The 26017-nt window shown below is 47.4% G+C and overlaps 1 protein-coding gene across 1 annotated transcript; it reads left to right on the top strand.

The window, feature by feature from the left end:
- Nucleotides 1-393: 393 nt before the first annotated feature.
- DBH (dopamine beta-hydroxylase) lies at nucleotides 394-26017 on the top strand. The gene is made up of 12 exons (XM_065418886.1): nucleotides 394-774; nucleotides 3139-3285; nucleotides 6191-6448; nucleotides 7268-7444; nucleotides 7934-8036; nucleotides 14558-14724; nucleotides 16651-16794; nucleotides 17008-17046; nucleotides 18360-18419; nucleotides 19751-19878; nucleotides 20888-21047; nucleotides 25883-26017. The coding sequence occupies exons 1-12, from the start codon at nucleotides 394-396 to the stop codon at nucleotides 26015-26017; spliced, it is 1899 nt and encodes a 632-aa protein (XP_065274958.1).

The raw sequence follows: 26017 nt of genomic DNA, 5'->3' as shown, positions 1-26017 counted from the left end.
CTAACAGAGTTGTGGGGGGGGGCCGAGGTGCTGTAGGGTGTTATCCCAGAGTCCTTTGCAGAGGGGTGCACGGCTGGCTGCAGCAGTGGGCAAAAGGCCAGGCAGGCAGGAAAGAGGATATCAGTGCGGGGCTCAGCGAGAGCAGCTCGAAGGTAAACAGCACTTTTCAACTGCGCTGGATGATTTAAGAGAGAATAAAATCAGCCCAGTCTGGTTCAATTCCCATTGATAATGTCCATGTACAATTAGAGCCAATTAGGGAGAGGCAGAGAATGACAAGTGTTTGGCCAGAAGGTGGGGGTGGGGGGTCAAAACAGCAATCAAATTTCCCAACCACCAAATGCAATTAAGGAGTATTACTTACCCTGCTTGCCCAGGAGGGCCAGCACATAAATGGCAAAAGCCAGGAGCGCGAGCGTCTTTCTTCCCAGCATGCGGACCACCCGGAACAAGAGAGCCCTCTGCCCAAGTTTCAGGCTCCGGGAAGTGGCCTCCATGTACTTCACCATGATTATGGTTTTCCTGGTCATCCTGGTGGTGGCTCTGCAAGGCACAGCTCCCCGGGAGAATTATTTCCCTTACAAGGTGCCCCTGGATCCCCAGAGTTTCCTGGAGCTCTCGTGGAACGTCAGCTACCCGGAGCAGGTGGTGCATTTCCAGCTCTTGGTCAAGGAGCCAAAATTCGGGCTGCTCTTCGGGATGTCAGACAGGGGCGAGTTTGAGAACGCGGACCTGGCCGTGCTCTGGAGCGACGGGCACAGTTCCTATTTTGGGGTAAGCTTCTTGCACATTGCCATGCTTCCAACCTCGGCTGCCTGTCCAGGGAGTCCAATCCTGGGGTAATTTTTGCTCTGCAGTGGGAAAGGATTGGACTGTACCTAGATCTCAGTGGAGTCCAGGAGAGTGCGGGCTGAGTGAGACCTTCAGGTTTGGTCTGTACGTTTAGCTGTGGGTGGTTAACAGGTACTTGGAGGTTTATTCCAAAGGGATACAGGGCTCACATACCACAGTGATGAGTGTGGTATAGGATCTGAAACAGAACAGAATAGACTAGTTAGACTATCAGAGGAGCTAACAACTGCTCTCATTACTTGACCCCAGTGTCTTTATGAAATTTATTTCCAAAGTACTGTAACAGGCGGCTGTATATCAGCAGCTACACCATGCACACACGCATGATGCATCACCAACTTGGTTCGCTTGTGCGCTTCTGTCAGTCGCATTAAAAATTAACCACAACTCCAGTTAATGACATCGAGAAAGTGCAAAAGTGATCATCCAGAAGGTCTGCTCTGCCAGCCTCAATAAGCCGGATGCAAGTCAGAGTTGAAGCTGTAGCAAGGATCAACAGGACTTTGGAAAATACAATTTGACCGCCTGCTGCCAGCAGCACAGTACTAGAAGAAATTAAACATGCAAATGCATTTTGGGTGGACAAAAATGCCGAATGCTAGACAGGCAGCTGGGGAGCTAATTTCTGATTTTGCTGTTTGATTTTAGAAGTGCAAATTATCATCTTTTGCTACACGATCAGTGTTTGTTACTTTTTAATTTTTCTTTACAATAGGCGTGTATCTGAAATAACAAATCACAGGAACCATCCCCAGGGCTTTGGCCTGGGCTCATTGTAAATTTATTTGAAGGTAGAGCACAATCCAGATTTTTTCTGATGAATTTGAACTTACCAACTGTCACTAACACAATCCACAATAGAATAGAAGGATGAAAAGGAGGGTTTGGGACACAACTAGGTGTGGTAGTTTTTTCACTAATTACCAGCTAATCACCGATATGAGAAGACTTGAATGCTACAGGATTGCAAAACACCGGGTTAAAAAAAAGAACATAAAGGAACATTTCTAGTATGGTTTTCACATGTTCATTGTAAGATGCACAGTGCTCAATTCAAAAGCAGTCAGCGTTCTGACTTCTAGTCCCATTTTGGGAGCATCTTTTAACTACTGCATGGAGATTTATAGAAATCTGTACACTATTATCTCTCTCCCCAGCAGTCTTTCTTCTGGTTGTGTTTGTCAGATGCTAAAAGATCCAAATTTGCTTAACCTTTCCAGATACTATAAGATTAATTTGCGCAATGCATTTCTGTGAAAACAAATGCCATGCTTGATTCTTCTCCTCCCCTCCCCACCCCTTGACCAATATGTTCAAGGAATACAATTCTACACTTCAAGCTGAAATGATGCCAGGATGTCTATTCCTTTTTATTTCTCAGACAAAAATAAAATGAAATTAAATCAGTGGCTACTCCGATGGAGTATGCGCAATGAGATATTTCCCAGTCTCTTCCTACACCCAGTAAGTGAAAGAGACCTACTGGAGACGTACTCAGTAACCCAGTTCATACTCCCAGAACCAGTGCAAGTTTTAGGCCCTGATCCTCTACATCTTTAAACCCAAGATTGCTTATTGGGCCAGTTTTGCCACCCATGTGCAATGCTCAGCAGTACCTTACTCTTGGAGTAGTCCTGCTGCGTTCATTGGCACTATTTGTAGAACAGGTTCTGGCTGCAGATGATTACGGTTTACGAATACGAACAGAGGTTTGCTGGGTCATCCCCAGAGTCCTCCAAGGAAAGGTTGTGTCTGACCTTAAGCCACGAGGCAGCTGGTCTATGAGAAAAGTCTTTGGAAAAAAAAATGTTGCAGCACAAACAGGTGCAATACCTTCTTAAATCCCTGCAGGATTTTCCTACCTCTGTGCTGCTTGTCAGAAATCCAGTCCTTTGTTTAAAGGAACATGGATGTTGCTGACATAAAAAGTTAGGTACTTTTCAGAAGTTACTAACATCAGCTGTGCTTAGTAAACACCACCCTCATACACCAAACGATGCATCTTGCCTCCCTACAAATCTTTCTGTGCCGTACAAATTCTGGGTCAGATTTACTCCTCCTGTCACTCTGCTGTTCTACGTATCCCTGGTGAAATGCCCCTGATCGAGATGTTATTTACTTGTATTGCAGCAGCAGCTAGGAGCCCGTGTCACAGACCAGGACCCCGGAGTGCCAGGTCCTGTACACACACAGAGCAAAAAGACAGTCCCACTAAGACTGAATAATGCTGGCAAAGCATCATGTCCTAACTGTTTATAAGGATTTCCCCCCCCCCCTCCTCTGCAGGATGCGTGGAGTGATGAGAAAGGGCAGCTTCACCTGGATTCCCAGCAGGACTACCAGCTTCTCAAAGCGCACAGAACCCCCGAGGGACTCTACCTGGTCTTCAAAAGAGCCTTCAGCACCTGTGATCCGAAGGACTACCTTATAGAGGTACTGCAGCGCCTAGCCATGGGCAGAGGCAAAGTGCCAGCTCAATATTTCTCCGTTCACAGGATGGGCTGGACTCTGAGTGCTGTGCCATCCTGGAGGATAGTCTCATTGGGATCACTTATCATTGAGAGCTCAGGACTGAACTGATAACAAATAGGTGAAATCCTGGCCCTACTGAAGTCAATAGAAAAAATCCCGTTGGCTTCACTGGGGCCAGGATTTCACCCAGTGTGCGCCCTGGCGCTGTTTAAATACCCGTGCTCTAGGAACCAGGTCAGAGCTCTGGGTCAAACGTCAGCATGACGAGTGCTCTGGATTGAAAGCGAGGGCACCTGGGCTTCTGATCGTGCTTACGCTGGTGTAAATTAGGAGTAACTCCACTGAAATCAGTGAGTTATACTGGTGTAAAACGGGTGACATCAGAATCAGGTCCCTGCCTGTGGCAGTGAGTTGCGGTGTGACCGCAGACCTGTTGTCTCTCACCCCTCTGTGATTCGTTTGTGAAACAGAGATACTACTTACGGGGGGGGGGGGGGGGTTAGTTCACCGCGAGGAGGAGATCCTTGGATAAAAGGGGTTTGCTTTGGCTCAAAGGAGCTAGGTATGTGCAAACTATTATTGTTGGGCTTTGCATTTGTGCCCTTGTAGTGTGGAGATCCTTGCATTCTCCACTACTGTTCATGGGTTAATGGTCTAGACTCTCTTGGAAGGCATCAGAGGCAGGAGAGTACATCTCGAATCCAGAGTCTGACCATCGTTAGGGAACACGGCAAAACCTTCCTCTGGGAAAAAGCCTTTCTACCAATGGCACTCACAATGCTGACACCCTTTCTACCCTTAATCCCTTACCACCTAGGGTGACCAGATGTCCCGATTTTATAGGGAACAGTACCGATTTTGGGGTCTTTTTCTTATATAGGCTCCTATTACCCCCCCACCCCATCCCGATTTTTCACACTTGCGGTCTAGTCACCCTACTACCACCCCTCTGAACACGCAAGAAATTAAGAAAATCTTTCAAAAAAAAATCCCCAAGCAAACCAACAACCCCACCCCAAGCAAAGTTTGGAACCCAAAAAGGGAGGAAAATGCCAGAGAGTTCACGAAGTCCAGTAGGGCCTTTGCTATGGCTACCGATGGTATGGGGAAGGTGCTCAAATACCCTGGTGACGAAGGGCAGTATAAAGATGATTAGATTAGATAGAGAGCGCTCTACCTTTTCACTCCCAATTCAACTGATTCCTCCCCTCCCCCACTAAAACAAGTAACTGAAAATCAACAGTTCATTGGTACGATGCCCAGTTTTTCATCTATGCGGGTCTACTTCCCACATGCTATTTGTAAGAGAACATTAGACATTTATCCTTTTTAAACGGGAGAGCTTTAAATAATGTTTACACAATCCAGTACAACTCTTTATAAATCTCCATAATATATTGAGTTTATCCGGTTCCCATCATCCGCTCCCATGAAGTATGTTGGCTCTATTTAAATACATCTTCTGCATCACTCCACATCACAATGTGGAGCCAGGTATTTTCAGAGTTGCAAAGAGGGTATCTCATGCTGAAGTACAGTCACAAAAAACTTTTCCAATGAAATTGTCTGGTTTTGGGTTCATTGAACTTCTGTGAAATGGGGGAATTTTTGGGAAAAATGTCCTACTCTGGATGTCTAGGAGGGACAGGCATTGTGTCATCAAGAGGGAGTATGGTCCAGTAGACCAGTGGTTCTCAACCAGGGGTCCAGGGCCACCTGGGGGGCCGCGAGCAGGTTTCTGGGGGGCCGTCAAGCACGGCCAGCATTAGACTCATTGGACCCAGGGCAGAAAGCCAAAGCCCCACCACATGGGACTGAAACCCCTGGGGCTGCAGCTAAAGCCTGAGCAATGTAGCTTCATGGGGGCCCCTGTGGTGTGGAGCACCAGGCAATTGCCCTGCTTGCTACCCCTTAACGCCGGCCCTGACTTTTATATGCAGAAAACCAGTTCTTGGGCACAAGTGGACCATGGGGGTGGGGGTGGGGGTGGGGGGGTCAGTAAGTAAAAGGTTGAGAACCCTTGCAGTAGCGTGAGTCGAGGACTAAGAGCGGGAATAGATATTGGTTTCATATCAGGACAAAGATTTTGGTGACGATGAAATTTTCAAGCCAACATGCTTTTCTTTTCTTTCTTTTTTTTTTTAAAAAAAAGCGTGCTCCATGGTGAGAAATCTCCAGTCTCCCCAAATAGTGCAACCTTTTGAGGAAGAGAGAGTGTGTGTGAACTTGTGTGAAAGGAATCTGTGAAAAAATTTGCATAGTTTTTTTTTTTTTTTGGGTGTGTGTCTGTGTGGGAAAAAAATTGTTCATACTTATTCCCATCTCTGCCACCGATCCAAAGCCCACTGAAATCAACAGGAGTCTTTCCACCGGCTACAACAGTCTCTGGATCAGACCCGCTAACAGAAACTGTCTCTCTCTCTGGGTGTGCATATGTGTGAGTGAGAGAGAGAGACCCTTGTTTATGAAGGGGGAGCAGTATATTTCACGGTTAATGTATATGTCTTAATTTATTATATCTAGAAATGAGCTGGAATTGCCATGAGCTGATATACTCTGAAGAAATCAATTTAAACCATCTAAATTAGTAGGGAACTGCCTCTGATCAGGGATTAATGCAGTGAAATAATATCAGCCAGATTCCCCTAAATCTGTAATGTCATTCTAAGCAGCACCCTGCGCAACATGGCAGTGACACAGACACAAACTAACAGTGGGCTCTCAAATTTGCCATGCCTGAGAGGTAGCATCACCCTGCCTGACTCACCCCAGCTCTCAGGGCACTAAAAACTACACAGGCAGTTCCGAGCTCTCCTGTTCTGCAGGTGTTCCCTGCTATGCCAGTGTCCTTTGTCTCTCATTTCAGGATGGTACCGTGCATCTTATCTACGGGATCCTTGAGAAGCCAGTCCGTTCTCTCCAAGCCATCAACATCTCTGCCCTCCACAAGGGGCTGCAGAGAGTGCAGCTGCTGAAACCCAACATTAGTACCCCGGAACTGCCCAGGGACATGAAGACCATGGAGATCAGAGCCCCTGACGTGGTCATTCCCAGCCAAGAGACCACATACTGGTGTTATATGGTGGAGCTTCCAGACAGCTTCCCAAGACATCACATTGTTATGGTAAGAAGGAGGAGAGTTTTTCTGTAGGAGAACAGGGATGTTTTCCTTATAGCTAATCTGTTAAAGCTCAGGCAAGTTGTCTCCATCCCCTTAGCCTCTAGTGGAGGTGTTCCTCTATTCTTTCATTCATTGGCCAGCATCCTGGATAAACAGTGCTCTCTGTGCTCCAAAGCCAATCCTTGAGGTCCTCCTCTTTCTCAAGGCTGCACCTTCCAGAGGTATCAGCCACATAGCAGCTTCCCCACGGCTTGGTATCCCCACACCCAGCCTTCCTCCATGACCTCTCTCCTAATGGCAATGTCCACTAGGATTCCCCCTATTACTGGCTGCAGAATCCAAAGATCAAAGGCTTCTCAGCAGGGTGGCAGGAGGTGGGAACTTTGTGGACAGGAGCACTGCTCTTCTCTCCTGAATTGTCACAACAGGCACTACAGCGATCGCTTGTATGGAAAAGGAAAGTGTAAGATGTATTTTTAGTTTCTTGTCATATGATGTAGCGGTTGGAAACACATTCCACCTGGATACAGTTTTCTTCACTTCCAGTCTTCAACCATTGTATATCATTGCTGGACATTGTTGAACAGCTTCCACATTCTGCATCAGAGGTGGCTGCATTTCAGTGGTGGGTGAAGCCAGACATCTATATCCTCGGTATCTCCATCTAAACACAAGAAGTTTGTAAAGCGTTTTGAGATATTGTATGTGGTTACTATATAGAAACAGAGATAGTCTGGTGATAGGAACTTCAGATAATTGTAAGGTCCTTATCACTCATTATTAATAATACTTGTGCCTTCTTCTCGGATGCCCCTTTTGTAGTATGAGCCAGTGATCACGGCAGGCAATGAAGCTATAGTCCATCATATGGAAGTCTTCCAGTGTGCTGCAGAATTTGACAGCTTTCCACATTACAACGGGCCCTGTGACTCCAAGATGAAGCCGGACCGACTGAACTACTGCAGACACGTGCTTGCAGCGTGGGCCATGGGCGCTCAGGTGTGCAAACGAGAGCCGTGGCGGGTGCACCGACTCTCACATTCATTTCAGCTGCTTTTCTTTTGTCTCACTTTCTTTCATATCAGAGAGGAATCAGGACCAAGCCCTGGGTTGTGAACACCCCTGACATTTCGTGGTGCTCAAAATCTGGATCCCAGTATTGGGGTTTGGGCTCATTCTTGTTTAATATCCCCGCCCCCCACCCAGACCTCGGGCATAGGCGGGATCCTTAGCTGGTATCACTGAAGTGACCAGAGCTATGCCAGTTTGTACCAGCTGAGGGTCCTTCCCATACGCATGCAGTGTAAGAACGCTCTGCCAGAGTGGCAGACACCTAGCCGTTCACACACTTGTTTGGGATGAGACACAGTTGTGGGTCAGAGAATGGCCTCCCCCTTCCATACTTTCCTCTCTAGCTTTTTACGCCTGGCTCCATGGATCGGCTGCACACAACCCGCTCACATTCTCTCCTCCTCCTCCTGCTTACAGGCCTTCTACTATCCAGAAGAGGCAGGACTTGCCTTTGGCGGTCCGGGCTCCTCCAAATATTTACGGCTCGAGATTCACTACCACAACCCTCTGGTGTTCAAAGGTAAGCAAGCCTTCAGGGGCGTATGGATATGGGGCCAGAGACTCACGTACATGCCAGACTCTTGAGCGCAGCTTGACCCAAGGGGGGGGGGGAAATCTATAAAAGCTCTTTAGCTTATTGTTCCCCAGGCACTAATACACTGAGGCCAGAACACTCCCAGGCCGTCCTCCTGTGGGATGGCATCCTGCCCTCCCAGGCTCATTCACTGGCAAGGGAACCCACGTTTCCCTAAAGGACTGGCTGTCTATACCTGCGCACACACCCAGCTCAGGGAGAGGGGTGCCGGCCTGCAGCCAGACATCATTGCCTTAAGTAGAGGCAGCTGAGGCATAGCAGGGGAACATGTCATGGAAAAATAACAGGAGTACTTGTGGCACCTTAGAGACTAACAAATTTATTAAAGCATAAGCTTTCGTGGGCTACAAAAGAAGTGGGTTGTAGCCCACGAAAGCTTATGCTCTAATAAATTTGTTAGTCTCTAAGGTGCCACAAGTACTCCTGTTATTTTTGCGGATACAGACTAACATGGCTGCTACTCTGAAACATGTCATGGAAAGCAGCTCCTACCCAGATCCCTGCAGAGCCTCAACCCAGCAAAGCACCCTAGCGGGGCTGCCAGTGGGACGTGGGGAAAGCAAGCCCTCACTTTTACAACCTACTAGCTTGTCTCTGCTGGGTTCCGCTTTCTCTGCTCATGTCAGCACAAGGCCCTGTACTTTTAACCCAGCTGAGGCCAAGAAATACTGGAGACCTCATGCAAAAGGCCCTGCCTGTGAGACCTGTTCACAGATAGGAGAGGTTTGGTCTGGATCCCAATCTCCCCAGCCTTGTCTGGCTTGGCTTGTGCTCTCCCTCGTATGAGCCCCTACACGCTGCAAACCTGCCATGCAGTGTGGCACCATGCAGCACAACTGGCAGGCTATGCACGGTTCAGGGCTGCAGTAGCCAGGGGTGGGTACAAAGGGACCTTTCAGATCTGGACTGAGACGCCTTGGCAGAGCTGTTGAACTTCTGCCTTCACCATGCCTGGCTCAAAGCAAAGTTATTAGTCCCTCAGATTGGAAGGTGCAGATGGAAACATTTCTTCATAGTCTTTCCAAACAGAACGTGAAGCCAATAACATTGGAGCTTTCAGGCAGTTATTTGCCTAACCAAATACAATAACATCGAGAGAGAGACACAGAAATTCTGCACAGAAGCAAGGTTGCAGAGCCACCTGTTAAGTGTTAAGAGGTCGTTTTGGAGTGGTCTACCTGAAATAGTTCCCAGCTAGACTAGCCTCATTATAAACAGATATCCTGGCTTGGAATAAATAAGAGCATAAATGGTTAATACTGGGCACTTATCTTACCTTTCAGGTGAGGATCTAAAAATGCTCAGACGATTAAGTTAGCCTCCCAACCCCCCCACCCCGAGGAGGCAGGTCAGCATTATTACCCCCAGTTCACAGATAGGGAAACTAAGGCACAGAGTGGTTAAATGACTTGCCCAAAATGTCACACACAGTGGCAGAAATAGACCCTAAGAGTAATGATTACTAGCCCTGGACAAGGCAACCTCAGGATTAGGCTGCACATTCTTTGCCCCATATTTATAGGGACCTCTGACCATAGTATTTGAGCTCATTGCCTTGGTGAGGTAGGGCAGTGCTGTTACCCCCATTATACAGCTGGGGAACTGATGTGCAAAGTGGCTAAGGGACTTACCCAAGGTCACACAGGAAGCCCATGGCCAAGCAAGGACTTGAGCCCAGGTTCCTCAAATCCTAGGCTAATGCTATAACCACTAGACCATCCTTCCTGCCTGTGGGGAGTGAAAACATCTTCCTTTCCCAGGTATGCAAACTCTTGGTCTTTCCACCACTGCTCTCAAACACTGGGGCTGAATTTCATTACCGAGGGAGAAGTCTGGGTGGGAGTGGGATGGTGGAGACAATTTCCAAGTGAATAAATAGCATTTCTTGTTTGATACCTTTGACAGTCGACACATTTTTTAAAAACTCCACTAAATTACCAAATTTCTCCATTTACATCAAATCAACTCACTTCATGAATATCCCAGAGTATTTTTAGGAGGCCAGAGCATATGTACGGCAGATCAATCATATCACATTCCGAGACTCGAGAAGCAACACGTCTATAAATATACAGCTCGCTCCTTTCATTATTTTAACCGCTTTTTCCTTTTAACCAATAACTTCGCCCCATTTATTCTGATCTGTTTGATGAATCCAACCCAGAGACAGATACTCATAAATAAGTATGAGCCCTCTTGGCCCTGGCTAATCCGGCCTTTCCCTTTACAGCTCACACCTGAAAAACGTGCCAAGGGCGGGAGGGGGGGGGGAAACGATTGGTACTAACATTGTTAAGAAAACCCAGGAGTCCTGTCGCCCATGCTTTTGCTCTAATCACCAGTTGACCATGTGTCACAGAGACAGTGGCATCGTCTCCATCCTCATCAGAACTGCTTCACCTACAGCCGCACTGTTCTCTACCCTTCTAGTAGCAATGTAAATAGGGTGCATAATGCAGCTGATTTCACTTGAGCCGTACAATGGGGCTTTAACCCTAAACCTGCAGATCTGAAAGCATGAGCTTCAACTACTTGTGCTAGAGGTCTAAGTCCTTTGGCTGGAAGCAGTCATCAACGCCTACATCTCTTATGCAGCCCAGTCACCGGAAGGTGGGTTACACCAATATCCCTCCCAGGCGGGCTGGAGATTTGTCGCACTTCTCCCCACACAGCTGCCAGCGCGGCTGCAATTTCTGCTTTTTATTCCCATTGTTGGAGAGAAAAAGTCTTCACTGGGGAAGGGCTCCGTGCTCCCATCCGGACAAACCCACCCCAGAAAGGCTCCCCAAGTGATCGTCTATATTTTCAACCGTCCCTCCAAAAGGACTGGACAAAGCCCCCTTCCATGCCTGTTGACCCTGCTGGCAAAAGAGCCAACAGGACTGTGCGATGCTTAGTTTGTGTCCCTCCACGCTTTGGGATGAAGGCCTGGTCTATACTTGAAACATTTGCTGGTACAGCAATGTCATCAGAACATAAGAACAGCCAGACTGGGTCAGACCAAAGGTCCATCTAGCCCAGTATCTGACAGTGGCCAATGCCAGGTGCCTCAGAGGGAATGAACAGAACAGGTAATCATCAAGTGATCCATCCCGTGTCGCCCATTCCCAGCTTCTGGCAGACAGAGGCTAGGGACACCATCCCTGCCCATCCTGGCTAATAGCCATTGATGGACCTATCCTCCATGAACTTATCTAGTTCCTTTTTGAGCTTGGCCTTCACAACATCCTCTGGCAAAGAGTTCCACAGGTTGACTGTGCGTTGTGTGAAGAAATACTTCCTTTTATTTGTTTTAAACCTGCTGCCTATTAATTTCATTTGGTGACCCCTAGTTCTGTGTTATGTGAAGGAGTAAATAACACTTCCTTATTTATGTTCTCCACACCAGTCATGATTTTATAGACCTCAATCATATCCCCCCCCTTAGTCATCTCTTTTCCAAGCTGAAAAGTCCCCATCTTATTAATGTCTACTTATACGGAAGCCATTCCATACCATTTTTGTTGCCCTTTTCTGAACCTTTTCCAATTCCAATAACGTCACTCAGGGATGTGATTTTTTTTTTTTTAATGACAAGCCTCTACCAGCAACCCCCCTAGTGTAGATGCAGTTATATCAGCAAAAAGTCCTTTCACTAGTCGAGTTTATTTTGTTTGGGGAACTGGTATAAACTATACTGGCAAAAGCCCTGTTTTCCGGTATGAGCCGCATCCCCACTAGGAGGGTTTACTGGTAGAGCGCTACCTGCAAAGCTTTTCTAGTGTAGACGAGGCCTAGGCCTCAGGGTGGCATCTCATCACCAGTCACGCTCCCCTGCCTGAGGGGAGTGAAAAGCAATCATGATCCAAGGCTAACACACAGCCTCATGCAGAGTTACCGCTGGAGGGTTTTTCCGAGAGAAGCAGCAAACCCAACCCGCTGCAAATCTTATCCAAACCCTGCAGCCTCACAAGTGTCTTTCTGTTGGGCTCTGGTGAGAAGGATTGGTGCACAAGAACTGATGGCAAGCCTTGGAGTCCCTTTCTGCTTTTCCCAGAGCTGAAACTCTTTCTTCGCTCATATCAGTTTGCAGAGGGTTAAGACAGGATCAGTAACCCGGGGAGGGTGGGGGTGGGGGCATTATGCAGTGACATTTCACTAAGAGAGCGCCAGGATCTTCTCTGTTAATTACAGCCTGGGGGTGGAACGCCATCAGCCCAGTAGAAGTTATATCACAGTACACATTTCAGAGCCCTTAATCTCCATAATCTCTTCCACCACCCCAGCTCGGCACTAGAAAGTTAAAAAAACTGCACACACCCAATCCCACTCTCTCACACACACACTAGGGTGACCAGATGTCCCAATTTTATAGGGACAGTCCCGATTTTGGGGGCTATTTCTTATATATGCTCCTATTACCCCCCACCCCCTGTCCCGATTTTTTACACTTGCTGTCTGGTCACCCTAACACACACCCTACCAATAACAACATAGCCTTGGTTTTTGTAACAGCCATCCAGTTAGAACAGATACGATCTCCCAAATTCCCAAGGGCATTCTCAAAAGAATTCCCAGGCCTGTCCTTCTGGGCTCTTTATCATTTGCTCGCCCAAAAAACAGGGCATGCAGAACTGACTACGCTAACCGAAGCTCCTAGCACATCCAAACTGCACACAACTTTCCACCTGGGGAGAGGCATGGAGAAGGAACGACGGATGCTAGTCACCTTGCTTTATACATTGTTGGAAGGTGCTTGCATACCATGAACACAAGGACCTGAATGGAATAAAATGAAATGTGTCACGTGCATGAAAGAAAAATTAGAGGGCCCCCAAATGCCCTAGGTTCAGTCCAGATCCATGGGCATTTCCTGGGCAAATTCATTTAGCTGGCAAATGCTGGCTTACTCCCTTCTAATCTCAGGAAGGGCAGCTCTGCTCTCCCTTCAGGCTATGAACTTACCTGAAGGCATAGCAGTAATTTCATGAATTAATTGGTAACGGAACCTGGTTGTAATGAGTGGGATGCTCAGAGCTGGTGCATGTTTGGGGAGGAAGCCAGGAGACTAGGGAGATGATGGATTCAGATAGGTGCTGCATTCCAGTCCAGGGCGATATAGAGTACAGAACAAGAATCTCATCCTTTCAACAACTGGAGGTTCAAATCTCAGTCTAGGCTGGGTCCAGAATAGTTTGTTGGGGGCAGAAGAGAAGCAGAAAGGTACAGAATAAAAAAGGCACCATCTCTTGGGTGGAATTTGCAAGCAGGCTACTCACTGGCCTTGGTAATTGGGAGGAAGGTTCTCCCCACTCCGCAAGGGAAAACAGAAGCCTTCATTGCAATGTACTGGATGGCTGCCCATTCATAAATCCCAAGGCCAGAAGGGACCATTGTGATCATCTAGCCCGACCTCCTGCATAGCTCAGACCAGAGAACTTCCCCCCAAATCAGTCCTCGAGCAGATCTCATCATGCTGCAGGGGGGACACTCACGCCAATCAGCACCAAGACTTGCTAGAAGAGCTTTTTTTGGAACCCAGGGGACACAAATGGGTTCTGGGCCAAATGTCTCTAATTCATAAAGGGCTCCGTTATGAGCCTGGTTTTGGGACTGCACAGGGGAATGAGGGAAAGCAAGGAACCCTCTTACTCCTCAGCATGAGATACTCCCACATCGCCGGTCCCTGCACGGGATTCTCCCGCCCGCCTGGGCAGGGATGGGGAGTGGGGGGAGCTTTGGCTCCTACCCTACCCCCTTCCTGCATGCAGGCCAGTGCCCTGGGAAGCAAGCTGCTCAGAATAGGGCAATCACAGCGTACATCTCCTATGGAGCTAGTGGGGAACCAGGCTCTCGTTTGTGTCTCAGTCACAGGCTGGTTCCTGCCCTGCTCTTGGGGCAGTGAAGCTACATGCCCATCCGTACTCGGGCTGCATCGTCAGGCTACAGTTCAGCCCAAAACTGGGATAAAAGTTCTGCAACTTGAGCATGGAGAGTCCTAGTTCAGAACCAGGGTGGGGCTGCAAAAGGCAGAGGAGAGAGAGACTTCCCACTCCTAGGTCTGAACTGAGTTCTGGGTCCCTCCAAAATCTGCCTCCCAAACATATTCCTACCTGCTGTGGAGTCGCGTGGGCTTCCAAAGACATTCTCATTTGATTCCCTCTTCTCCTCTTAGTGAGCTGCCGGTCCCTGGGCTGGTGACCTTTCCAGATAACCAGGCATGTATTTGCAGACCATTTAGTCCAGTCTCTTGCTGCAGGTACAACTGCCTATGGAGAGAGGGGAGTAGAACAAGACGAGTACAAGGAATGAATGCAGTCAGCCAGCAAATGGGAGAACTGAGCTGCTCTCCTGACGCTTAGTGCGCTGAAGTTTAATTTTTCATGTCTGACATTTCCCCACGTGCGACTCTTACTCCCGCTGCGATTTGACGTGACACCGCGTTGCGTGTTCTCTTGCCTCGCCAGGTCGCCAGGACTCCTCGGGGATTCGCCTTTATTACACAGCCACGCTGAGACGCTATGATGCTGGCATTATGGAGCTGGGCCTGGTCTACACGCCGGTGATGGCCATCCCACCTGGGGAAGCTGGTTTCCTCCTGAACGGGTACTGCACAGATAAATGCACCCAAGTGGTGAGTACGCTAGGGCCTGTCAGAGGTCCACACCAGCTCTTCCAACTCAGCGGCACGAGGCATGTCTATGTCAAGAGAGGCCCAAGTGCTTGTGTTTACTTGGATGAGATGACTGAGCTTTAGAGGAACTGGCCAGGAAGTAGCTTCTTCTCCTTAGCGTCTGTGCAATGTGTCCCAGGTGGCCAGGATTCATCACCGAATTTGGTCCGCTGGTTGGATCATTCGCTTCCCCGGCTTGGGCCAGGTACTGATGGAGTAAGTAGCTATTGCCCAGGAGTATGTCCAGAGTACCCCCAGGTCATGCACTGCTGTGCAGTTCTTGGAAGAAAGCGAATCGGGAATGAAAGAAAAGTTGCAGCAACTCACTGTCTTTTATGCTGCAGTGAGGCGTCCCCCACCCCCCACAATAGCATTTTTAAAGTGGCTTTGCAACGTTGAGGAATGTATCTTTCCCATTCCACTGTTAATCTCCCATACAGATAGAGGGACAAGGTGAGGTTGAAGCCATTTGCCCAACGCCCCAGAGTCGATGGCAGAACAGGGACTGGAACTCAGGCCTTCCAGGCTCCCAGCCCCATACTTCGACTGTAATGTTTTTAATATAAAAATGATGCTAGGTGTAGGGGTAGCAAAAAATGCCCCCAGTGCTCTAAACACATCCATGCATCTTATTTAATCTATAATTGGCAGGAGACTGACAAGCAGTAACATGATGGGGGAAGGGGTCCTTGTGCCCGCAGGTGAGGGCTGGGTAGGTTGACATCAAAGTTCCCATGGCAATAGGGTGTACCACGGGTGTCCTTGCACAACATTCCCCCTCGTGGTGAAGCACCTGTGTGTATGAGGTATTGCTGATCTCACTTCCTTACAGTCACTGAGCTATCAACATCCAGTTCGTTGCCTGATAAAATGCTTGTGAGTACAACAGAAACCCCACATTCCAGCCTGTTCTACTGTGAGCACTATGGAGTTCCATTATAACAAAGGTTGTTTAAAACAAAGACCAAGGAGTGTTCTCCAGATGTTCAGAAAATGCCGACAGCCCATTTGAAGTCAATTCTTCTTGACAGCCATCTGCTCAATCTCCCTGGTCTAAGAACCATTCCCTGTCTCAGAAAACTTATTACTGGAGTTTCAACTCTTAAAAGGTGTATTTTTTCCCTAAGACAACACAAGCTACTTCCATTTTCAAGCCAAATGAATACTGCACACTGGGTAGATGGGCACCATGCAATTATACAAATCACCTGCCAATTTATCTATCCATTGGGGTTTATGTTTCTCCCATTTAAAGGGCCATCACCAAATTTAATTTAACATTTAGTTATAGTGGCACCTGTGATGTGCTACATTTCAGGAGGGGCAGGTCCCTGCCCACAAGAGATCACTGTCAAAGACCTGACATAGAGGTAAGCAGAAGTTAGGGGGGAAAACAACAAACAAGGGATTTTTAATTTGAACGTGACGGGGAATATGGTCTGGATTTGGAATCTCTCTCTAGTATGTTTTCTCAATTTCCACTGTGACATCAAGGAGGTTTTAAACAATATTTTTAGAGGCCCTACCCAAAAACAATCGTTGGTGCTGTGCGCTAACAAACATAAGGAAGCCCACAGTGCCCGGCCAGGGCAGCTTCTGCTGCATTAGAAAGTGGTGGGCGGTAAATCAGGGCTGGACAGACTGAATTGCTAAAATAACATTTATTTTCAAGCTTCTAAGAGATTATAAAAACAAAACTCCATTTAAAATTACTTGACACTGTCCCTTTAAGTGCCTGCCACGCCCCTCCCACTGAAGCCGGCTCAGTTCCTCAAGAGCACTGATGAGAGCTCTTTGGGAAAGAGGGAGTGGTGTTGGTTGATTTAATCATTCGTCATTATTTCGGCCCGTACAAGCCTGGATATTCCCACGGGATTGTTTTTCCAGGCTCTGCCCCCAGCTGGGATCCACATCTTTGCCTCCCAGCTCCACACTCACCTGACGGGAAGAAAGGTGGTGACGATTTTGTCCCGAGAAGGGCGAGAAAGGGAAGTTGTGAATGCGGACAATCACTACAGCCCTCACTTCCAGGTACTCTCCTTTCCCCATTGCCCGCAGCATCAGACCATCATGAAAACAACCCTGCCCTCAATCAATGGGCGGTCTTATCTCCCACACACATGGGTGCAAATCGGATTCAGTGCTGCTCCTAACTAGACTCATCAACGCTGAACAGGGAAGATGGGGTAGCAAAGGGGGAACTGGTTGCATCTAACTCCAGCGTTGTTGTTGTTCTTCTTTTAGGAGATCCGCATGTTAAAGAAAGTGGTTTCTGTCTTCCCGGTGAGTGTCAACAGAAGAAACTACAGCAGCTCCCAAGTATAGGAGACGCTTTGCTTCAACAGCAGTACCTGGGGGAAGTTCTTTGGCCTGTGTTATATGGGCAATCAGACTACATGATCATAATGGTCTCTTCCGGCCTTTAAATGTCCTTCCCTGAGATTATTTTATCCTACCGGCTCTGATAATAAGTGAAGCCGATAACCCTTAGACAGACAGACTTTCTCACAGGACTCAGTGCCTTAGCATCTAAGCACTTGCTAGGTAAATCAACTCTGCACGGTGAGGTTCAATGTTGCTGCGTGGGCAATGTTCACTTTGCATGTGCCATCGGCACTCGGTGAGAGGTAGCCATGGAGCGGATGGTGCTGAATTAGCCCATCTCCCTCAGCGACCCTGCAATCGTTACTGCCCACAAGTCTCCAGCCCTGGAAGACTCTTGGCCTCCAGCTACGAGCCAGCCTCCACACGGAGCGCTCCAGCCCCGGCAGGAGCTTACCATACACATGTAATGGGAAAGAAATAGTCAGCATGATCACTAAATATACACAATCGGAACCCATTTGTCCAACAGCTATTCCAGGGATCTCGCAATCACATCATCAGCAGGAATAGACAAAGTTGGGTAGAACACACATTCGTGACAGAAAAATTCACAAATGCCCCTGCAAAATTTCATGGCTGTAGAAATGTTCTGACCAGCTTCATTAGTAACTCCAGAGGAGTTAACCCAGGTGCCTGACTGTACACCAGGGAAGTCAATGGGAGTTAGCAACAGAGCGGCCTGTGGCACCTTTAAGACTAACAGAAGTATTGGAGCATAAGCTTTCGTGGGTGAATGCCCACTTCATTCACCCACGAAAGCTTATGCTCCAATACTTCTGTTAGTCTTAAAGGTGCCACAGGACCCTCTGTTGCTTTTTACAGATTCAGACTAACACGGCTACCCCTCTAATGGGAGTTAGGTAGCTAACCTGCTTAGGCACTTCTGTCAATGCCACTAGCCGCCTAGCTGCAGCTTTAGGTGCTTAAAACCCCTTCAGAATCTGGCTCTGAGTTCCTTAGAAAGTAGGGAGGTGGAGGAAAATCTCGCAGGGCAATGACTTGAACCCATCCCTTCAGAGAATGTGTGTTCATCACAGTTACTAACACTCAGGCCAGCATGTTGAAGGGAAGCAGGTTGCCTGACATGTCAACTAAGCTGCTGCGGGGGTGGAATCTGGGAGAGGTCTCCCACGGCACCATTCATGGCTCTGCGCATATAAGAAATAAGATGTCAGATGTAATGCTGTAGCAATATGTGCTTAAACACACAGGGTGATGTTCTCATAACAACCTGTATGTACAACACAGAGGACAGGAACCAAGCAACTGTGGTAAGTGTGCGTGCACACGCGAGCACACACGTTTATGTCTGTACGAGACAGGGAGACACAGGTGGAAGGTTGCAGTTGACAACAGTGTACGCTGAAACTCTGGGTCAATGGGATTAGTTGAGTGCTGCAGGTTAGACACATGCTTAAATACCTTGCTGAATTGGCCTTCAGCCATTTCCCTGAGGAATAGTGGTCGAGGAATTGTTCACTCCTTGCGATCAGTCTCCTTAGGTGATACACCTCTACCCCGATATAACGCGACCCGATATAACACAAATTCGGATATAACGCGGTAAAGCAGTGCTCCAGGGGGGCAGGGCTGCGCACTCCGGTGGATCAAAGCAAGTTCGATATAACGCGGTTTCACCTATAACGTGGTAAGATTTTTTTGCTCCCGAGGACAGCGTTATATCGAGGTAGAGGTGTAAGTGAAAAGGAATGTGGGTCATTCTAATTCCCATTACAAGCCACTATCCCAGTTACTAATTGTTATTAAAGAAGGTCACATTGTGTTCTAATATCTGCAGCAAGAGAGAATATCAGATATGCAAGCTAAAGGGACAGAGCTAAATATTGCTGCGGGATAGCAGGAAGTCTACATATTATTATACACCACACAATCTAGCACGTTTATCGGTCCCTGCTAAAGAGGGGTAAGATCCAGATGAACAGAGGGTGCTACAGATTAGAATGCTCAGTGTGTGGGTGTGTTGACCTTTGGTTTAGAGGTTTACATCTCTGGGTAAAATCACAATGGTTTAGTGCAGTTAATGTTGATCAGGCTTTTATGGCATCTATACATACATCAGGGTTCAGCGGGAAGCTGTTTGCCCATCCCATGAGAATATTTGATATTTTGAAAAATCCTCCAGGCCCAAATTGGGAGGAAAAAAAATCAAAATTTGAAATTTTCATTTTTATTTTGCCCTAAATTTTTTGCCCTTTTAAAAAAAGTTTCTAAATGAAAAGTCATTTCAGCCTGAAGAACCAAAACTTTTTGTTTCAGAAATGTTGAAATGGGACATTTTGACAATTTAAAAACCTTTGCCCTCCCCAACATTTTTCGAGTTGGGAAATTTGTCGAAACCAATCCTTGCCTGTGAACAGTTTTGGTTTTACCAAATTGGCATTTTTCAGTGAAAAAATGTTTCCTGGAAAATTTTCCAACCAACTTGGTTGCTGAGATTTCCTATTTGAAACCCAGTAACAGTCACAGCAGCGTTCTGGAGCGGATAATGCACACGAGACAGGAATAAACAGCGGCTGCTTATTTTTGACTGGGGAGGGTGCCCCGAAATCTACCCCCACGCTTGTTTCCCTTCTTCTTGCAGGGCGGGTTTAGCATCACGGACGAGATGTGCGTCAACTACGTGCACTATTACCCCCAGACGCAGCTGGAACTATGCAAGAGTGCGGTGGATTCTGGCTACCTGCAAAGATATTTTAATCTCGTGAACAGGTACGGACGGAGTCCCCACATGGCTCGGGCTGGGCCTGAGCATGTTGCGAGTGGATGATGATTAACAACAAGCTGTTTGCTAGTAAAACTAAAAATAGGTAATGCCGTGGTTTAAAACATCTGTTATGCCGTAGCAGTGCTGGGTGCATGCAGGCTCAGGGGGAGCTGAGGAATGATTCATACTTGCGTGCTTTAGCAAAAGCCCCAAACTGGCTGTTTTTAAAAGAAAGGTTCGGCGAGAGATCACTGGGAAGGGGACATCTTTTTGGTGAGGGGCTTCTTGCAAGACACGGTGCATGGGGGAAATGTGGGAGCCATTATTGTTTGCAAAAGTGGTCGTGGGCCCTTCACTTTCCAATGCTCAGTTTACAGGGGAACTTAACACTATAGAGTACGCACGGCAGCAAATGGTAAAACCCCAATAAAGTTATAGAGGCTCACAAGTCAGGCTGATCACAATGGTCCCTTATAATCTATGAATCTATAGACTGCTGAAGATCACTTTACTTCTGGCCACACATCCAGGTGCTTAGATAACCCTCATCGTCACAGGATCTGAGTTCTGATAATGGGCCCAATATACACAAATAAAGACAGTCCCTGCTCCAAAGATCCTATAATAGGAGACTGTGATTGTATAAGGAACTGAGTGTGTCCTGCGCTGTGCTGAGCAGTCACCGTTTTCAGTGAGTTAAGGACACTCAGCACCTTTCAGGATCAGGCCCTAGTCAAGGAAGAATTAGCCCTGTCCTGCATGGAAGAGGAATCAGTACAGCTCTGCTCTGCTGAACTACACCTCTACCTCGATAGAACGCTGTCCTCAGGAGCCAAAAAATCTTATCGCATTATAGCTGAAACTGTGTTATATCGAGCTTGCTTTGATCCGCCGGAGTGCGCAGCCCCACCCCCCCAGAGCACTGCTTTACCGCGTTGTATCCGAATTCGTGTTATATCGGGTCGCATTATATCGAGGTAGTGGTGTATTTAACTGATATTTCTCCCACATTAGGTTTAACGACGAGGAGATCTGCATGTGCCCACAGACCTCCGTCACACAGCAGTTTTCTTCCGTCCCTTGGAATGCGTTCAACAGAGACGTTCTGAAATCTCTCTATGACTTTGCGCCGATCTCTATGCACTGCAATAAATCCTCAGCGGTTCGTTTCCCGGTATGTATGGGTCCCTCCAAGTCACCCATCTGAGAGCATAACTGGACTGTGACCCTGCTGAAACACGCCCTTTGGACTCAGCAGGGCTGCTCCCTGTGGGGATGCAGAGTTGGAGGTGCTGAGGCTGGTGACAACAAAAAGTTTGGTGCCGCCTGCCTAGCCTTGCAGAGTGGCGGCACAGCTAAGGCGGTGGGAGATGGATTTCATTTTCTCTCAGGCCTCATCAGATTCCTTACTGAGGCCCAATCCGTGACGCACGTGTAAAGCTATTGAAGACAGGGGGCTTTCCACAGATTCACCGTTTGGCCTATAAAACCTTTTTTTTACCGGTGTTGATCCATGAGATGTAAAGAACTCAGCTTGACTGCAGGGCTGAAGTGAGTTAGGCACCTACGTGCTTTTGAAAATCCCAAGAGGAACTTATCTGCATCTTTAGGATCCTAAATAGCTTTAAAAATTGGGCCCTAGACGTTGCTGTGTTAGAATGTAGAATGCTACAGTGACGGGCGCAGTATAAACACCTAGTTATTAGGTAAATTAAATTAGATGAGTCTTATTTGCATAAGTCCGTTTCTAGAGTTACTTCGCAGAAGTCACCTTTAAAGTAGAAATTCCTCCAGAAACAAGGGAAAATAAAGGGCTATTTTCAGAATTTTGGAAATTCAATAGAACCCATTGAACACAAAGTCAGTGGGATCAGAGGCCAGGAGGCAGTATGGCCTAGGGACTAGCACGCTGCACTGCACCGGCACTCAGGAGACCTGGGTTCCAGTCCTAGCTCTGCTGCTGGGTGACTTTGGGCAGCCACTTCCCTGCTCTGTGCCTCAGTTTCCCCACCTGTGAAATGTTCATGTACTTTTGAGCTCTTTGAATCCAAAACACCATATTCAAGGGATGATGATGATGCAGATTGAGCACAGTTTTCGGTCCCTTATCACCGTCACTTCCCAATGCCATTTCTGGTCAGAATCATAGAATATCAGGGTTGGAAGGGACTTCAGGAGGTCATCTAGTCCAACCCCCTGCTCAAAGCAGGACCAATTCCCAACTAAATCATCCCAGCCAGGGCTTTGTCAAGCCTGACCTTAAAAACCTCTAAGGAAGGAGATTCCACCACCTCCCTAGGTAACCCATTCCAGTGTTTCACCACCATCCTAGTGAAAAAGCCTAATATCCAACCTAAACCTCCCCCACGGCAACTTGAGACCATTACTCCTTGTTCTGTCATCAGGTACCACTGAGAACAGTCTAGATCCATCCTCTTTGGAACCCCCTTTCAGGTAGTTGAAAGCAGCTATCAAATCCCCCCTCATTCTCCTCTTCTGCAGGCTAAACAATCCCAGGTCAGGACAATAGAATTGTCGATGACACCTGAAATTATTTTTGGAGCAGGTATAATCCAAAGCAGTGGGGAGAAACAGAAAACAGATTTAAAAGGAGGAGCTTCAACTCCCAATAAGATTGTTTTAACAAAATCTCAATTTGAGCTGGCAGAGTCCTGTTAAACTCACTGGGCCAAATTCTGCTCTCAGGAGGAAATTTGCCCCTGTGCAGAGCACCAGAACAGACTAGTTATGTCCCAGTTAAACCCTAATTTGAGGATTTAAGTGGCGCACAGACATTGTGCTAGCTGTCCACATGGGGTGATTTTCTCAGTTACTTCCATTGAAGCCACTGGATTTAATGGGGTTATATGAGGGCAACTGCGAAGAGAATTTGAAATTAGTGCAGAGCCGGCACTAACATAAAGCAGGCGATCTGGAGTCTAAACATAAATAAGAAAAGAAAAAGACCCAGAACTTCCCCCTCCTTCTCCGTTTGTTTTTTTAACTGAGTGGGATTTTAAGACATCTCATTTATTCCACAGAATTCCTGTCAAGAGAACACTAGCTTTTAATTAGCTGCTTGCCTTTCTGCAGTTCAGTGATTCCAAGTCGGTCTTGATTTTCTGGAAGAACTCTGCTTTTAATTATTTAGTAAAATTAAAATCCCTCTCCTGCACAGAAGGTAGTTGGAGGTAACAGCTGTGTGTTGCAGTAGTGAAGGAGAGGGCACTTTCCTCTGACATCCACTTCTACAGGAGCTTGTAGAGTATTTATTTATTTAGATTTATAAACACACACACACACACACACACACACACACAACTATTCTCATGGTCTAGACATCCTTGATGTAGCTTAACACAACAAATAGAGGATGTTACCTAAAACTTTGAGGTATGTAAGCTAGAGCTGTGCGAAATTTTTTTTGACAAAACATTTTTTTGCCCCAAAACATGTATTCACTTCAACAGAAACATGTTGTGGATTGGTGCTGAAATCACCACATTCTGGCAGCCAAAAGAAAAAAAAAATATCCAGAAACCTTTTGTTTCCACATTTTCTAAATAAAACATTTTGATTCCGAATGACTTGTGTCAAATTCTAAACCCATTTTATTTTTAAAAAGGTTAAAAACCTCAAAAATGAGACGAAATATTTTCGGAAGTTAATTTTTATGTATTTTTTTGTTGTTTAGCCAAACTATTAAAAAATGATTTCAGGTTGACACAAAATGAATTTTTCGTTGATTTTTTGGTGTGGCCACTGACCCAGAAAAACTCGGTTATTCGCACAGCTCTAACAGTGGCAGAACTGAGTAGGGGCCCAGAACTGGAAGCACAGATGCTGCTGCCGGGCAGGAGGTACAGTCACAGATCTCTGCTGGGTCCTAGCCGGGAATAGCAGGGTTGTTGCAGGCTAGGAGATAGAGTCACAGCTCTGTGCTGGATCCTAGCCTGGAATAGCAGCATTGCAGCTCAGGAGTGAGGTGCGTTGGCAGAGCTGGGTATTGGACGCGTAAACGGTGCCTTTTCACACAACGACTAGCCAGTGCTGTTGAAGCACCTCACTATTGTGGGTGCCAAAGTCACACCTACTTGACACGGTGAGATGCAGGGCTGCATTTCAGGAAAAGCCCGTTTTCAGCTTTCCTGTTGGTTTGCCATTCCAGTGCAGTCGCCCGCCCCTGGCTATTTAAAGCCTCCAGAGGAGATGGATCTCCGTTCCTCTTCTATTTCAGACTAGTGCTCTCCCTCTGCTCCTAGGCAGCCTGAATAATCACGGCCATTCGGGACAAATGATGGGCCACCCTGGTCACTAACGTCACTGACTTCTCCAAAGCAGGATGTGCAGCCCCAGTGTAGGACAATCATCTCTCCCACCCCTTAACCCTAAACTGAACTCACCTCCTCTGGGAGCAGGGACTGAGTCCACATCCCAAAGCTCCATCCACTGTGATGGGTTGAGATGACTGAGGAGACCACAAAACCGGATCCACCACACCTCGCTTTGGATTTAAGTTAGGATCCTATGGGGGGGGGTATGTTAAAGTGGGGTAGGGTCAATGCTTCGTGTTGAAGAGCTACTGGAACTGTACAATGATCCTATGTTCTTATATGGCTTTAACACCGTGCAGATTTATAGGAGGGCTAAAGTGACAAAGTGGAGGCATGGCCGGGAGAGGCCCCAGTGCACACTCAGCTGCACTCCTAACACCTAATGTTAAACAACGATAATGATCTAGCCTCCTCTTTGAAACTGTAACCCATGGAGACCATACTTAGCCTGCCCACCCCGTGGCTGATTAGTAGAAACAGGCCGCGCTCTCAATGCTCAGGAGCAGACTTCCCCAGTCTGGACGTGTTCAGATCTACGGTTTGTGTTGGGCCTCGCTGGGTGGGACAAGCCGTCGGACACAGTTTTACCGAACACCATGGGCATTCACGGCAGAGGATGCCTTTGCATACACAGCAAGATCCAGCTCTCTGTTCCTTTGCAATCTCAGTGTGAATCTTTCTCTCTGTCTCATGTCAGGCATGTACCTGCCTAACGACGCTCGCCCTCCGATTATGATGGCATTTATACCAGTGCAATCCCTCAGGAGCCAATGTAATTACACCATGGGCAGGAGCTTAAAGCAGAAGCCAGCCTACAGATTTCATTTGTGTTCATTACCATGCAGGCACCAAAATGACCAACCCTCATTATCTCTGTCTTAACAGCGGACTGAATGCAATTTGCAGTCGCACATGGTTTTTACCTTCTTTTCGCTCGTTAAGCTCTCTATCTAGCTCGGCTGCACATTAGCGAATGCGTGGAAAGAACAAGCTCTCAGGGATCAAAGTCTGCAATGCAGTAGCTGCCTGTGCGTGCAGAGAGCGGGTGGAACCAGGTGACCATCATTTTCAGCGGGCAGTTACTCACAAATCGAGCTGTATTATACAACTGCCCAGGGGACGCTTGGGAGTCAAATGCTATGGAATCCAGAGCAGCAGAAAATCCAGCTCAGCTGGTATCCTGCCTTGCCTACCTCATGGTGCTTCTCCTCCCTAAAGAAATAGGGCCTGGCTTGGAGGATGTTCTAATCCCACCCTCTGACCACTAGGCAGTGCCTTCTAGTTACAAAGGAGAGTCAAATGCTTTAAAAAAAAAAAAATCACAGGCAGATTCTCAGCTGATGTAAAACCATGTAGCTCCACTGACGTAACAGAGAGAGGCTGATGGACACTCGCTGAGGAGCTGGGCCAAGGGCGTGCAATACGTTGCTCCAGTGTGCTGTGCCTGAATGGGAAAAATATGAGACCCCCTTTAAAAAAACTTAACTTCACCCCCCCTTCCCCGGACTTTGGAACAGGTTGGTTCTTGATCCAGACCCATCTCTAACCTCCACCCCTACGTGTTCTCATTATTTATTTGTGTTATCACAGTGTCTGGAGCCGTGCTAGGTGCGGTACAAACACAGAACAAAAAGACCCCAAGAGCTCACCTGCTAACATCTAACTCTCTCTGCAGGGCGAATGGGAGAAGCAGCCTCTGCCAAGGATCACCAGGGTGCTGCCGGAATCAGCCCCAAGCTGCCAGCCTGCCCTAGGGCCTCCTCCGGCATCCCCTGCTCTCGTCAACCTAGGCAGGGTAAAGGCAGAATGA

The sequence above is a fragment of the Emys orbicularis genome, chromosome 18 (genome assembly GCF_028017835.1).
Source record: "Emys orbicularis isolate rEmyOrb1 chromosome 18, rEmyOrb1.hap1, whole genome shotgun sequence".
NCBI lineage: Eukaryota > Metazoa > Chordata > Testudines > Emydidae > Emys > Emys orbicularis.
The sequence above is the reverse complement of the archived record's forward strand: the minus strand, read 5'-3'. Positions and strand labels throughout refer to the sequence as shown.

What these genes read in the sequence shown, in the direction of transcription:
- DBH (XM_065418886.1), top strand. Translation starts at nt 394, where the DNA reads ATGGCAAAAGCCAGGAGCGCGAGCGTCTTTCTTCCCAGCATGCGGACC. An exon ending in CGAAGGACTACCTTATAGAG is followed by an intron (nt 3,286 to 6,190) that starts GTACTGCAGCGC and finishes CTCTCATTTCAG; the next exon opens with GATGGTACCGTGCATCTTAT. An exon ending in ACTACAGCCCTCACTTCCAG is followed by an intron (nt 16,795 to 17,007) that starts GTACTCTCCTTT and finishes TTCTTCTTTTAG; the next exon opens with GAGATCCGCATGTTAAAGAA.